At 33.8% G+C, this 14845-nt stretch overlaps 3 protein-coding genes across 3 annotated transcripts; all 3 read left to right on the top strand.

Moving 5' to 3' along the window:
• Positions 1-2635: 2635 nt before the first annotated feature.
• Positions 2636-5925, top strand: LOC108467742 (probable mitochondrial adenine nucleotide transporter BTL3). Its single transcript, XM_017768497.2, has 4 exons — positions 2636-3328; positions 3424-3727; positions 4396-4863; positions 5208-5925. The coding sequence occupies exons 1-4, from the start codon at positions 2907-2909 to the stop codon at positions 5274-5276; spliced, it is 1263 nt and encodes a 420-aa protein (XP_017623986.1). The 5' UTR covers positions 2636-2906; the 3' UTR covers positions 5277-5925.
• A 3044-nt stretch (positions 5926-8969) lies between these two features.
• LOC108468826 (uncharacterized) lies at positions 8970-14213 on the top strand. The gene is made up of 8 exons (XM_053028841.1): positions 8970-9384; positions 9466-9929; positions 10175-10382; positions 11431-11567; positions 11879-11959; positions 12586-12652; positions 12859-13173; positions 13789-14213. The coding sequence occupies exons 2-7, from the start codon at positions 9751-9753 to the stop codon at positions 13171-13173; spliced, it is 987 nt and encodes a 328-aa protein (XP_052884801.1). The 5' UTR covers positions 8970-9384; positions 9466-9750; the 3' UTR covers positions 13789-14213.
• Positions 9068-9619, top strand: LOC128292624 (uncharacterized). The gene is made up of 2 exons (XM_053027497.1): positions 9068-9384; positions 9466-9619. Exons 1-2 carry the CDS (start codon positions 9068-9070, stop codon positions 9617-9619), a joined length of 471 nt encoding a protein of 156 aa, XP_052883457.1.
• Positions 14214-14845: the final 632 nt, after the last annotated feature.

Here is a 14845-nt window from a genome sequence, read left to right as displayed (position 1 = left end):
TTGTGCTTTATTATATAATATCATTCCTCTTATACTAATAAAAGTTGAATTTGACAATTTTTAAAGAAAGTCAAATTTAGAAGTGTCCCTCCTATTAATCATTTTTTATTTGTAGATGATTATTACCAAACTATAAATAAAAAAAATGGTATTGTTGTATACTCAATACAAAAAATATGAATAAATCGAAAAAATATTTGAGAGTTGAAATGAAAACTATCGAAAAATGAATAAGTTCTTCTAGAATATCATTGATAAAATAAATAACAAACAAAAAAAACAAAATGTAATCACCTCGGGACAAAATTACCTTTATTAAATGTACCTTTGCATCATTGCCTTGTTACATCTTCTTAGGCTTTAAAGCCCCTGTCAATGTTTGTGATAAAAATGACAAGGTCATTCGCTCATTTTGGTGTGGACACAAAGTGGGTCAGGGAAAGTTCACCTTGCAATTAGAATAAACTTTTCCATCCTATCTCTAAAAGAGGATTGGGCATTTGCTAAGCACATTACAAATGGAGCCCTCCTAAGCTAGAAAGCATGGAGGATGATGATAAAATCTGATTCTTTATTGGCCTCTATTTTGAGATCAAAGCCTTGTAAATTTAACCCTTTGAAATTGTAGAAGCTCAAACTTCTAATTATTGGATGTGGAAAGGGAATTTACGTGGCAGTGACATTTGTAATGAAGAAAAATATGCTCATATTTGGAGTAGCAACAATAGTTGGGCATCAACATACCCCGACAACTTTAATTTCAATGTTGTTAAAACTCATTCTAATTCAAAGTCAGTTCAATCATAGTGCACACCGAATAAAAAAGACTAAGATCTCTTAAAAGTTTGAAGCAATCTTACTGAAGTCGAGGCTAAAAAACTCATAACCAGGCCTTATTCCTTCATCGATGGAAAAGATAAACTGGTTTGGAAAGATGCACACAATGGTGAATTCTCAGTCAAAGGGGCTTATGATTTCCTTTGGTATTCTATACACGGCAATATCTTGGGCCAAGACGCTAGCTCAAGTTATTGGAAAGCTCTCTGGAAACTCATGATGCCCTTCAAGCTTATTATGTTCATATGGAAAACCTCCCATAAATGCTTACCAGTGAAAAAGGAGCTCTACAAGTGCAATGTAATGCTAGATATAACTTGTCCTTCATGTGGTTCTGCATTTGAAAGCATTAATCACCTGTTCATCCATTGTTCCTTTGCAAGAGCCACTTGGTTTGATAGCCCTCTCTCAATGAGAACTGATCAACTTGGGATAAGATCCACCATGAATTGGATCTTCCAATGGTCAGGTAATGGAGATACCGAAGATGCTAGATTCTATCCAAAAAAAAATATGCTAAATACTTTTACACACCATTCACCAGCACCCTCTAGGTCATCTGGAAAGCCAAAAATAACGTCATTTTTAATAGATTCATCACCAACCCCGGTGGGGTGATTCATTGGCTCAACAACCTACTATCCTCAATCGCAACCTCCTTTGACTCATTGACAAATTATATCCATCCATGCAGAGACTGCCCTCCTCCTAGATCATTTCCTTTGCATGATAAGTTGGTAAACTGGGAAATTTGCTTTTGTGTATGCAAAATGGTAGTCATCAAATAGGGTCGGATGTACTACGATCATCCAGAATTAATAAGGTGTCTTCTACATAATTTGTGAAAGCCTACAGGAATGTTTTAAATTGCAAGCAAAAATCTTCATCTTTTAATTTGGCCATCTCTTATTCTCCTCATTGAGCACTAGATTAGTAGCTGTAAGCTCATCAACAAAAGAGAAACAATGGGTTAATCTCCTATTAAGGAAGTCTAATTTGGATTGGAAGCTCACTTCAACCTCTTAGTATATCCAGCTCATGCTTCGACAAGTCAGACTTGTCCAAAGTAATGGCACCAGTCTTTAACATAAGAACAGAAGCGAGATGCTGGGCTCATTGTGTTGCTAAAACTTGCATATCTTTTACGTGGTCTTAACACTAATTCGATTATGAGAAAATGTTTTAAAAATAAGAAATTTTATTATAATGATATCAATGTTTTTAATAATTTTGTAATTTAATTTAAAATTAAATAATATTTCAACAACTAAAAAATTTCAAAATAAATGAATAATTAAATAATTTTTTTGGTATGATTAAGACATCCTGTTATGATCTATAAAAGCAATGTGGTGCTGAAGTTTGAAATCTAAATTTCCCATTTTAACACCTTTAGCATCAGGTATAATATGTTTTTAGAGTTTGGCTAATGTGGAAAAAAAGAGATCCTATGGTTACGGTTAAATCCATAATATGGTATTCACTAAAAATCTAGCATTCACATTCGGTTTCTTGTTCTAATCTTCTTTTTTTTCTTTAATTGCTTCAATGATATGATAATTGGGGGCGAAAATTCTAGTATATCTTCTTAATATATGTTTCCATATAAAACAAAAATTGTGACTGGTCATGCCGGTAAAAGAATTTATTAAAGATAAAAAAATTGAAAAATATAAAAACGTTAAAAATTTTGATATTAACTGATTTGGTTAATCTTTTCCTAAACTTCATTTTTTAGCCTACAACAGAAGTACCTGTGGATAACTGTGGGTTTCTTATAAAAGTATACTACATCATGAACCAAAAGGGAAAAAGTTAAAAAAACGAAAGAAGAGGAAATAATAATAATAATATCAGGGCAACAAAACCGACTCGGGTCACTCACACAAGACGAGAGTCAAGAGGCAGAGCTTGTACTATAGCTGGTTCGGCGATGGATGCAAAGCCACAGCCGAGTTCTTCCCACCATTTCCTTCACTGCCTCCTTTGACCCCTCTCCCCTTCCTTCCTTAACATAACAAACTTACCCAAACAACCAAACCCCGCCATTTCCACCACCGTTTTTAACAATGCCCAAATTCCATCTCCAATTCAAAAACTCCCTCCCCGACTACCAACCTTACCTCCCTTTTCCCTCTAACTCTAATTTACTCGTCCCCGGTGGTTTATTCATCGATCCTTGTTTCCCCTCTTCCCTTCTTGACTTGGTTTCCCCTTTTAAAGGTTCTCCCCCTTCCAAAAACACGGCTTGCGTTTCTCGGAGGCAAAAGCGTGAGTCGGTCGCCGTTAAGGACTTGTTTTTTCTGTCCGTTAGCTTGAGCAGCGATGGGCTTGTTTCAGAACACAAGGAATGTCAGCTACAAAATGAATTAAACAAGAAAAACAAGGGGGCTGTAGCTCAAGTCCAACAGAAAGTTAGGGTAACGCGACGTGGCGCACTCAATACTACAAAGCATTTGTGGGCTGGGGCTATCGCCGCCATGGTTTCCAGGTAATGTTGACAATTTTCGTCGTCATTTAGCTACGCGCCATTTCCAATTAGCCTAGGGCCCTCTGCGTTTCTAATTATTGTTTGAAATGGTATAGAACATTTGTTGCTCCGTTAGAGAGATTAAAGCTGGAATATATAGTTCGTGGTGAACAAAGGAATATATTTGAGCTTGTTAAGAAGATTGCTTTGACGCAAGGATTACTTGGATTTTGGAAAGGGAACTTAATTAATGTTCTTCGCACGGCTCCATTCAAAGCTGTGAATTTTTATGCTTACGATACGTATAGGAAACAGTTGCTTAGACTGTCTGGAAATGAGGAGACAACAAATTCTGAGAGGTTCATTGCTGGTGCTGCTGCCGGCATTACCGCTACCGTTCTCTGCTTACCACTTGATACTGTATGTCGAAACCTAAGATTTTGTTCCTCCTTTTATTGTTCCATCTTCAATTTGATCTTACTCTTGTAGGCATTTTCTGCGTATGGCTGTATGTACTTCTATATTGTACATCAGGGGCAACTATCGTAAATAGCAATGGGCAGTCGTTAATTCTTTGTGTTATTAGAGGCTGAACAAAGTTATAACAGACCTATTTTAATGTTATCCTCTAGTCTTAAGTCTTAGGAGAACGGTTTCTGGACCAAAAGATCGAGATAGTTTCCCATTATTGCCATTGCAATGTCGAGTCTAACATAATATTTTTTGGCCTACCAAGGTGAAGATAGCGGCTCCAGGGACATCTTGTAGAATCCCACGTGGTTATTTGAGATATTTACTGAATAACAAAGTGGGATTCTAGCTTGAGAGGATTAATACTTAAAGATATATTACAAATGTTTGATACATACTCAAACTACATTAAAATATGATAAGTTCCTCCGCAGAGGATTGGTATTTAGACCTTTCATTGCTTTTGTTAATTTCTGGGCTTACTGTAACTAGCTACACTTTGAGAGGTCCTTTTTTACTGACTATTTCATTCTGTTCCTGTCCCTGTTTTGTGTTTTGTATATTCATCTTTGTCTAGGAAGGTAGTTATTTACTACTAATTTATTATTGTTGTACAGATCCGAACTAAGCTGGTGGCTCCTGGTGGAGAAGCCTTAGGTGGTGTAATTGGTGCTTTTCGCCACATGATCCAAACTGAAGGATTCTTTTCTCTCTACAGAGGTCTAGTGCCCTCTATTGTAAGCATGGCACCTTCAGCTGCAGTATTCTACAGTGTGTATGATATGCTGAAATCAGCTTATTTGCACTCCCCGGAAGGTAGGAAAAGAATTCAGAACATGAGACAGATGGGGCAGGATCTGAATGCTTTGGATCAGCTAGAGTTGGGACCAGTGAGGACATTACTATATGGGGCTATTGCTGGTGCTTGTGCCGAAGTTGCTACTTACCCATTTGAGGTTGTGAGAAGACAGTTGCAATTGCAAGTCCAGGCAAGCAAAATGGGCGCACTGGCAACTGGTCTGAAGATTGTTGAGCAAGGAGGAATTCCTGCTCTCTATGCTGGGCTAATTCCCAGCTTGCTACAAGTAAGTGGATAAGCTTTTAATAAAATCTCTTGAATCGTTTCTGAAAAGCTTTATGCTAATTATTGCTCTATAAATGTAGACATGGGGTTAAACAATTAATATAACAACAGAACATGACAGTCCATCTCACTATTATGTTTCTGTGCTGTTCTGAAGTTCTTTGAACTTGATTTTTTTCTAGATTATACTATAACCATAACATTTGAACGGCTAATTGTTTAAATGGGATATTACACTTAACCCCCCTCCATTATATGTTGCTCATATGCTTCTCTCCACAATACAGTATCTTGTTTGATGCCGAATTTTTTATTCTCTTTAATTGTAATATGTTTCATTGTCAGGTCCTTCCTTCTGCTTCAATCAGTTATTTTGTTTACGAGTTTATGAAGATTGTTCTCAAAGTGAATTGAAGAGAGACAAAGGATCCTCTCAGGAAAAGGATTGGTAGGATGTTGTAGATTGACTATAAAATGATCAGAGCACAAAGGTTCAGAGTGGTAAGTATTAGTCATTTAAACTTAACAGTTATCAATTTATCATTGATGTTCTTCACATATTTTTTTTACTTGACAAGAGAGAAAACCTTTATTGACATCTTAAATCCTTTTCTTGATTGATAGACCCACCATCCAATTGTTGATTGAACTGACTTCCATAGTTTCGATGCTTGCTTTTATTTATGCTGTTTTCTGACGCTTTATGGTGCTTAAGATCCGGAGCTCAGTACTGCATTTAAGAATTTTCTAGGGGACCTTGGGTGGTTGAAGAACGGGGAGGGGATGTATGATATAAGCCTTTATGAATGACGTGCAGTTGATACTTCCAAATTATTTGGAACTTTTGATAAGAAGGATTCAACTATTTGTCACCATCTTTGCGCAAAAAGACGGAATAACCTCATGTCAATTCACTGAAATGTGCTTGTATTTCATCTAAATGAACGTTCTCAGCTTAAAATGAACTCTCTAGTAGTCAATATTGACATTTGTAAGGGGTTTTTTTGGTTAAATGAGGAAACCTTACAAATCAATAAAGCAGAGATCGAAGTAGATTTTGGAATATGAGTGTTGTGTTAGGCGGTGATGTAAACTATAGGAGGTTGAGAAAAGTGAGAGCCATGGTGGTTGCAGAAATAATAGTAAGGGAGTTGTAAAGAGAATTTTAGAGTACTCAAGTTTATCAAAAGATTCAGGTCCTTAAAGCGCGGTTAGAATAAAAAGGTGGAAATGAATGTGATAAAATAATGGGTTATGGATGTGGTAGAAGTTACTTAAATCTGAATAATGGAAGGTAAGTTATATGAATAATAGGTATAAGAACAGTTACATGAAAGTTTCACCCATTGTGTAAATGCACTGTTTGCTCAATGAAGAGGTAAGGAAAAGGTCTTGTATTCTAAACAATTTTAAGAAATGAACTTAACAAAATACGGATTTAAGCTTTCAAGTAATGCTGTTTTAGGATATTTCAATGATGAACACTCAAGAACGTTACTATCCTTGCAAGGTTGTTCCCTAAGGTAGTTGTTTTCAACATGATGTTCTCAAAGGTAGTTGTTTTAAAAAATACTCCTACTGATAGCAATATTTTTTAGATAGTTGTTTCCAACGTGATGTTCTCAAAGGTAATTGTTTTAAAAAAAACTCCTACTGATAGCAATATTTTATAGAACTACCATTGATAGAACAATTAGTAACTACAAACGTTGAAAACATTTGATGTCTAATTCTGCCTCCACTAGAAGGCATATGCAATCCACTTATAGTAGAAGGCATATGCAATTATGCTTAGCAGACTTCAGAATTCCTATATCTTCTGGCACAATTTATTATCATTCATGTGAAAAATATGTTTAAAATGTTCGGAATGATTTTAATCGTTTTAAAATTTATGTTTACTGAATTTATGTGAAACGAAAAACATATTTTAAAAACATTTAAAAAAAATAGATCTCTCACCCAAATTTATTTTTTTATTCATTTGTCTAAGTATGTCTTTAATCGTTTGGATTTCTAAATTTAGTTCTTCTATTTTCAATTCAAGACTTTTATCCTCATTGTTTTTACTATTTAAGCCAAATCATGTTTAAAAAAATCTTCGACTCTAAAATTTGAACTCTTTAATTTAAAATTTAAAATTTGTTTCATTATTAATTGACTTTGTTCTATATTTTAATGTGTGTTTGCAATTACACTTTGATTATTGCATCAAACATTTGAAAATTAAAATGTTACTTATTCAAACTAGAAGTTATGGGTTTTATCTTTTAAATCAAGTAAATGGAAGAAATAAATTTTAAAAATTTAAAGTGTATAGATATCGGGGAAAGATCTTGATTTTTTTCAATACCATTTAAAAATTTCAAAGTTAAATATTTTGGTTAGCATAGACTAAAAAAAACAGAAAATCAAAACACAAGGCGTAATGACAAGAGCATAAAAATGAAATTAAATATAATATTGGAATTTGGAATTTGCAGGCAATTGTTATTGCTTAGCTCTAGGTGATTTTTGCTAACAAGTGACTGGCCCTAGTTATAAAATTCCGACTTTTGAAGGACGATGTATCATAATTTACCAAGAGAATTATATCAACGGTTAGTCAACCATGAATAAAACCTTTGTTTCAAGATGTTTTTTATTATTACGTTTATGTTATGAAATAAAGATAAAAGAGAGTAAAAAAAAAAAAGCAAAAAGAATTATGTATTTTACTCATCAATGGAAATATTTTACAATGCTTTTTAAAGTTTATATTTATAGAAACAAAAAGTATACATGATATAAAACTCTACTTTTAACAAATATTAAAATCTTAATACATGTCAAATTTATTTTAATATTGATTGACATCCACATAATAATAAAATATTTATAATACCCTAGGATGTTCATTAGTAAATAATGTGTCTCATTAAAATTTTACTAAGTTAAAACCATGTGGAAAAAAATTCTTAATGAAGGAAAAAGGTGGACATATTTATAATATGCATAACATGTTATCTTGTTATAAACCTTACCAAAAAATTCAATGGAAAAAATCTCGTTAAGGTAAAAAATAGTGCAATGCATATTTAATCCTGTTCATGACAATATCATATATAATATCTCATATTCTATATATTCAAATTATGATCACTTAATTGAGTTTGATAAACATTTATATAATCATTCTTTTGAAAGTAATGAGTGAAGGAGAATTTTAGGAAAATATATTTTGATCTATTTAGAAATTCCAACAATAATCATAATAAACTTTGATCATGATCATTCTAAAAAATAGATATATATATATTTTGGATCACTTTAGAGTCTTTCTTCAACTACTATTCACTGAGTTGAATTTACCATATATGTTGAAATCATTTCAATTCATAAAATGTTTACACAAATATATTGAACAATTTCCTAAAATTGCTATATGCTCCTACCATTCTAAATTCTTCAAGAATTTCAATATAAACTTCATAATTCATATAAAAGTATTAACAATAACCATCATAATTCATATAAAAATTTTAACAATAACCATTAAATACATATCAAATATTTTATAAACTGCTACATTAATGTAATATCTAAATGTTATTACATTCATTATATAATATCTAAATGATATAGCATTCATTACAAGACGTGATTTAAGCAAGTGGCTCGAAAAAAGAAAAGGAATTTGTGGTTTAACTTCTCTCTCTGTTACCGGGGTGAATTTTTAAAAAAGAACTTGGCTGTAAGAAAGAAAGTAGTAGAACTTGGCCATAAAGAAGGAAGAAGAAAAAGGAGATTCATAGGGAAAAAAAAAATCTCGTGATTATAATATATTATGAAATAAAAATAAAATATTAAATTTAAAATATTTATAAACATAAAAATATAATTGATATAAAACACAACTTCCGATGAAAGATTAAATTCGAAAAGAAGAAAATATTTATAACAGTTTATAAATTTTGACGACTGAGAATGAAATGTTTGGACTCGGATGTACCGGAAAAAACCGCAACAAAAAAAAAGTTTATGTGATACACGTGTCGGTCTATCAATGGCCTACTCGATAATCCCTAAAGCAGAAAAGTTTGAAACTTCGGTTCTTTAATTTCCCACCAACCTTGCTGGCTCCAAAATAATTCATCATTTCCTGATTTTTGTTTTTTCCAAAAAGAAACTTCGTTAGTTCCGCTAAGCGAAACCGTAGGTTCATCATGTCGCCGTCCGGAGACGGAGCCATCAATGGTGGATGTTGCTGCTCTTGTTCTCCCGGCGATAATGGTGGTTATGATGGAGCCAATAATTTCGGTATCTCCGCATCGCAAGACGAGACATGCATGCATTGCCCGAGGTCTGAACCTTCATCATGTTCTTCCTCTGAGCTCGGTTTTGATTCGGTCCTGTTAACTAATTCCGAGAGGTTGCGTAGAATTTTCGTCGCTTCAGCTAAAGGCTTCTCAATTGGAGCTGGCCTGCAAGGTGGCTTAGCTATCTTCTCCATTCTCGCACGCTTGCGGCGCAAGAAACCAAAGTAATTTGTTTCATAAATTTTGATCATTTCTTTTTAAATTGCTTGAAAACAAAACAAAATAATAACAATTTTCTGATTTAGGAAAGTTGAGGCGTTTTCTGATAAAGAAGCAATTTCTATGGCGATTAAGGAGACACTGAGATACGGTATTTTTCTTGGTACTTTTGCTGGTACATTTGTTTACGTAGATGAAACCGTTGCTGCTTGCGGAGGAAATCACAGGCAATGCTCTTAATCTTAATTTTCTTATCTTTACTTGAAATGAAAGTTTTTATGAACTCGAGTTTCATTTAGTGGAGTGTTAAATTTTGAATAAGGACCGCGAAATGGAGGGCATTAGTAGCCGGGCTGGTTGCAGGACCTTCCATGCTTCTTACCGGATCTAACACGCGACATACGAGTTTGGCTTTATACATACTCATGCAAGCTGCTGTATTGGCATCACGTTGTGGAATAAAGAGTAAACGGTTTGGGAAGTTTTGTAAACCTCTTACTTGGAAGCATGGTGACATATTCCTTATGTGTCTCTCCACTTCGGAAATATTGTATGTTACTCCTGTTAAATTCTCTAGGTTATTTGGATTTCAGCCATTAAACTGTATTGCAATTGTTTTTGTCTAATCATGGTAGTTGCTGTATGTCATTGTGTAGCTTTACAAGTTGTACATGTAATTGTATCCTTCAACATATAATATGTGGAAAGTTTTACTCGTTCTCCTAAAAGGATGATAAATGTACTATTATTACCTTTTTGGGCATTGTTTTCAAGTGGGAGCATTTATACTTTCAGGTCTTCTTACATCTTGAAGCAAGATTGTTTGCCCCCATCATATAAGTCCTTTCTCAATCAACATGGTGGAAAAGACATCGTCATACTGCAAGGTGTAAAAGAGCTAGCAAGCGGCCTTCCATTCACTACTTTGGAAGCAATAGAGAAAATTTATAAGGCAACAGGGGTAGACGTTAAATTAGATCCAAACATGAAAATCCCTTGTTCGGTATGATCCTTGTTTCTCCTTCTGGTTGTTCTGCTGAGTAGTACGAACCCTTGTTCATGGCATGCATTCCCAATTTATTTGCCCTTCTTTCTTCCATTGATTCAAAAAGAATAACAACAAAGCCTTTTCCCTCTTTACAGTGTCCGATATAAATAAGACATCTCCATTGTGCTTTAATCATTTAGGACCATATCTGAATAACACCAACAAAGACGGATGCTTCTTTTTCCATTCAGGATCTGGACCAGGACAGATATGTATCTCAATTATTGTCTTCACGAATATTAAGTTATAGCACATTGTATATTATTATTTGCAAGAAAACCAAGAAAGGTGGTTTTGGACCTTTGGTTAAGAAATGAATTTGAAGTGACATCTAGCTTTTAGTTTCCCTCATTCTCTTCGTATCTCGTGATGCTCATTCTTGGGGGATAAAAACTCTCCATCATTATAGTTTATCAGAAATTGCAAACAGAAAATTCGAAAACAGAAGTACGTGGCACATGAAGCTATATGAATAGACAAAGCAACCTTGTATTTTATTGCCACGTGACTTCAATTGATCTGGTCATCAACCTAATGCTGCCTTGTAACTGTCAAATTTTGAACTAACTTAGTGCTTTTGGTCTTCTTGTTGGAACTTGTAAATGTAAAAAGCATGTGTTTTTGACAGCTTTAAAATTATGTAGTTATCATATGGAATTATCCATATTAGCCAAAACTATGTAGCACACTTGATCATTTGAAGTCCTCATAGGCCTTGCAAAGAGATTTCATTTGCAATTTATAATTCAAGATGTTCTTCCAGAAAACTGTTCCCTTTGTGATAAGATCGTTGGAGTACTTGCATTAATCAATAGTGATAGCTGAAGCTGATTTTCTTGTAGGTATCATTTTGTTTGTGATTTCTGTTTAAATGACTCATAACTTTAGAAAGTTAATAATGGACTTCGAATACAAGCAGTCAAGCCACTAATGCTTGAAGCTTTGCTAGTAAAGTATATTGTTACTTCTGAGAATTAAGCTTAAATTCTCAAGCTATTTGCAGATGGTACACGGGAATAAATCATGCAGAGCACATGCAATTACTTTTCTTATTGAAGCATATAAAAGGGCATTACCAGTATACCTTCCAGTTTATTTGATTCCTGCTTTGATAGTTCATCATCAAGGTCTCTTCAAAAGGTAACGCAGTTAGACTTTTTTCGTGTTCTTGACATTTTTTTTTTTAAGCTGGGTGAAGCTTTCACTTACTGTTCGCCTACTTATTTTTATTGGGAAAAAAGGAACTTGTTTACTTCGTATTATTCTGTTTATTCTGCGCTGCCCCTCCATGATTAGCATGGTAGGTAAAGGCCATTTTACAATTTGATTGAGGTTGAGCTTGTTATGTTGGATCCTATAGTTTTTTGTAGACTTGTCAAATGTTTAATTCCTCCCCTCTCAAGCTCCATGTTAAAACTATTGTCTGAAAAGTTATTTTGAACTTAATGCAGGCCTTGCACAATATTAGGAAAAGGTATTGTTGATATTGCCAGATCAAGCTTATTTTTAGCCACCTATTGCACATCAGCTTGGTTAGTGTTATATTTTTTTCTACCGCGCCATGCATTATATTAAAAAAAAAATTGTTCTTCATGATCAGTATTTTCTAATGTTTTTCAACTTCAATTAGACTTCTCCCTTGAGATATGATTTTTTCCGTTAAAATAACTAAAGCATGGTAAATACGCTTAGAAAGAAAACAGTGGGAGAATATCTTCCTGAAATTGTTAGTTGAAAGCGACTTAGAAATTTCTGCATCTGGTTGTAATTTTAGCAAAAAGATATAGTTGAATTTAACAAAATCAATCGCATGATAAAATGTGGTTCTTGAGATTCAAAACAAAAAGGAATGTTTATGTTTTCCTAGCAGTGAATTTCAGAAATTAGAAGAAAAGAATCATTTATATGAAAGCTTGTACTGGCTTTACTACTACTTATTTGCGATATCTAGCTATGTCATACATCAAGTTCTGTAAGATTGCAGTGCCATGAACACGGTTGAATCTGAATAAACCACATACTAGTAGGCTTTCAATAGGCTAATATGTTTGCCTAAAATCTTCCATGTCAAATTAAAAATGGCAATGTAACAATCTCATGCTAATTTCATTGAAAATATTGGCCTTTGTATTGAGCTAACCACTAAGTTTTTAAACAGGATGTGGACTTGCATCCTGTTTGGGTTCTTGAGAAGATGTAGCATACCATTGATAGCAATTGGATCGGTAAAGGACTCTTTTCAATTTATCCTATTTGGAATACCCATGTTCTACATATATTCAAACATCCATGACTCGACAAACACATAGCAAGGCTTCAAAAAGTAACAAATATATCCATCTTGAATTCATATATCGAAACTCATGACCATCTCCGAGTAACATAGAATTTTAAAATATAAGTTGTAAGCCTAAGTCCGTTTTTTGTGCAGTTTCCAGCCGGTCTGAGTGTTGCTATTGAGAAGAAAAGCAGGCGGATGGAGATATCACTCTACTGCCTTGCACGAGCCATAGAGAGCTTCTTTACATGGATGGCTGACATCGGGTATTTGCCACGGTCGAAGAATCTGAAGAGACCTGACGTGATGATTTTCAGCTTGTCGACAGCTATCATAATGCATTGCTACGCACAGGAGAGGGAACTGTTTAACTCCAAGTACTTAAATGTTCTTGATTGGATCTTTGGTGTGCCTCCTCCACCAGGCGAAAACCCATCGTTGCAAAAACAGAAGAGCAGTTTGAGATAGGTATTTAAAATTCACATTATTATAGTGATTTTTACAATTTTTAGCTCTTTCCCTCCTCAATGTTTACAATATATAATAAACATGATACAAATAGAATAAAATGGAAATAATATTAGCTAAACTTTAAGTCCTAGTTCACAGGGCCTAGGATACATTTGATGAATAGAATTTGTTTACTTTTGCAATTCATGTAGTAAATTATGGCCTGCTGAATTTATGTTTCGTGATATCGGCAAAAGCTTCATAGGGTTCCAAGTTTGGATGTTAATTTTCATTGCTTATAACAGTCGTTAATTGAATAAAATTCAGAACTCTACTCAGTAGTGATAGAGAAAAAATTCACGTATGACAAAACATTTTAGCAAATATTCTTTTCTTCAATTAAGATGCCAACATTTATATGGATATATATTTCTTGTCTTTTTTTTTTCTTTATATTCCTGAGGTTTTTGTTTAAATATGATTTATGTTCTACCAAAAAAAAAATATGATTTATGTATATGAGGTATCGATTAATGATAATGCTCTAGAATAACGTATTTTTATGTATTAATCATATGTTTATTCTGGGTTGATTATACTAATTTGAGCTATTTATGTCTTTTTATCGATTAGGGACTGATTTGGAGGCAAAAGCAAAATTAAGGGAAAAAAGTGCGAATTTGGAGACACAATGGGCTGATATGCGATGCAGGAACAAGATTGTGCCAAAAGTGCAAGCATGGAAGACACAAGGACTAAAAACGCAAAAAGAAGAGATTTTATTTTATAAGACTCCATTTTATTAGGATAATTAATATTAAGATAATATTAGGATTATTTAATTTTAGGATTTTATTTTAATTATCTTTAATTATCTTTAATTAATTGTATTTATCTTTGTAGAATTTAAGTTAAATTAGACTATCTCCCTAGTACCATAAATAGGGGGTGAAGTGACTCTATTGAGTGTTCATCTTTTTCTGTAAACACTCTCTTCCTGAACGTCTAGGCTTTTGTTTCTTCATATTTTCTTTCAATAAAATTTCCTTTTCCATTTTTATATTTATTTTCTTTTCCACCATTATCATGAGCTACTAAAATATATCTAGCCGAAAGTTGTCAATATTCCCCAAAAAGGGTTCTTGAGGCCTAGAATCCGTACTTAGCCTTCTCGCCAAGTATTCATCGTTTCTCAGACTTCTGATGGACGCTTCCGTCCATGGCCCTTAAGAAGTAAGCTTTTCAGCATATGCAATGGCGGTCGCTTTGTATGTTTTGGAAGGATTGCATAGTCGGTTCGTTAACTTACTGCGTCAGAGGTTGGCGAGCCAAAGAGACGAAATGGCATGGGATTCGTCGTTAAGAAGCGTTGATCTAGCATAGATTACTGGCTAAAGTCAGGTTTCCTAAAAATCGTAAGTCTAATATTTGGAGCTGGTGGTTGTAGGCGTCCTCTTCCACTATAACTGGCTTACTTGAGTTGAGAAGGGTTATTTAAAAGCCGAAGATTGAATCCAAGGCAGAATGAGACAACTGGAGGCTGGAACCTACCAATAAGAATTTCTTTTCTTTTAACTCTCTTTATTATTTTTATTAATTTCGTAATCACAATTTCAGTCAACTTTAGATTCTGTTTTTTCATTTTTTCCAAATCAAATCTTTATTCTGTTATTTTTATTTTCCCTTTGTC

The sequence above is a fragment of the Gossypium arboreum genome, chromosome 5, assembly GCF_025698485.1.
Source record: "Gossypium arboreum isolate Shixiya-1 chromosome 5, ASM2569848v2, whole genome shotgun sequence".
Lineage (NCBI taxonomy): Eukaryota > Viridiplantae > Streptophyta > Magnoliopsida > Malvales > Malvaceae > Gossypium > Gossypium arboreum.
Note: the sequence above shows the minus strand (reverse complement) of the source record. Positions and strands in the feature narration are given on the sequence as shown.

Excerpts from the sequence above, each read along its gene's own strand:
- LOC108467742 (XM_017768497.2), top strand. The coding sequence starts at position 2,907 with ATGCCCAAATTCCATCTCCAATTCAAAAACTCCCTCCCCGACTACCAA. Across the intron at positions 3,728-4,395 it reads TCTGCTTACCACTTGATACT|ATCCGAACTAAGCTGGTGGC; the intron begins GTATGTCGAAAC and ends ATTGTTGTACAG. Across the intron at positions 4,864-5,207 it reads TAATTCCCAGCTTGCTACAA|GTCCTTCCTTCTGCTTCAAT; the intron begins GTAAGTGGATAA and ends TTTCATTGTCAG.
- LOC128292624 (XM_053027497.1), top strand. The coding sequence starts at position 9,068 with ATGTCGCCGTCCGGAGACGGAGCCATCAATGGTGGATGTTGCTGCTCT. Across the intron at positions 9,385-9,465 it reads TTGCGGCGCAAGAAACCAAA|GAAAGTTGAGGCGTTTTCTG; the intron begins GTAATTTGTTTC and ends TTTCTGATTTAG.
- LOC108468826 (XM_053028841.1), top strand. The coding sequence starts at position 9,751 with ATGCTTCTTACCGGATCTAACACGCGACATACGAGTTTGGCTTTATAC. Across the intron at positions 9,930-10,174 it reads CTCTCCACTTCGGAAATATT|GTCTTCTTACATCTTGAAGC; the intron begins GTATGTTACTCC and ends TTATACTTTCAG. Across the intron at positions 11,568-11,878 it reads CATCAAGGTCTCTTCAAAAG|GCCTTGCACAATATTAGGAA; the intron begins GTAACGCAGTTA and ends AACTTAATGCAG.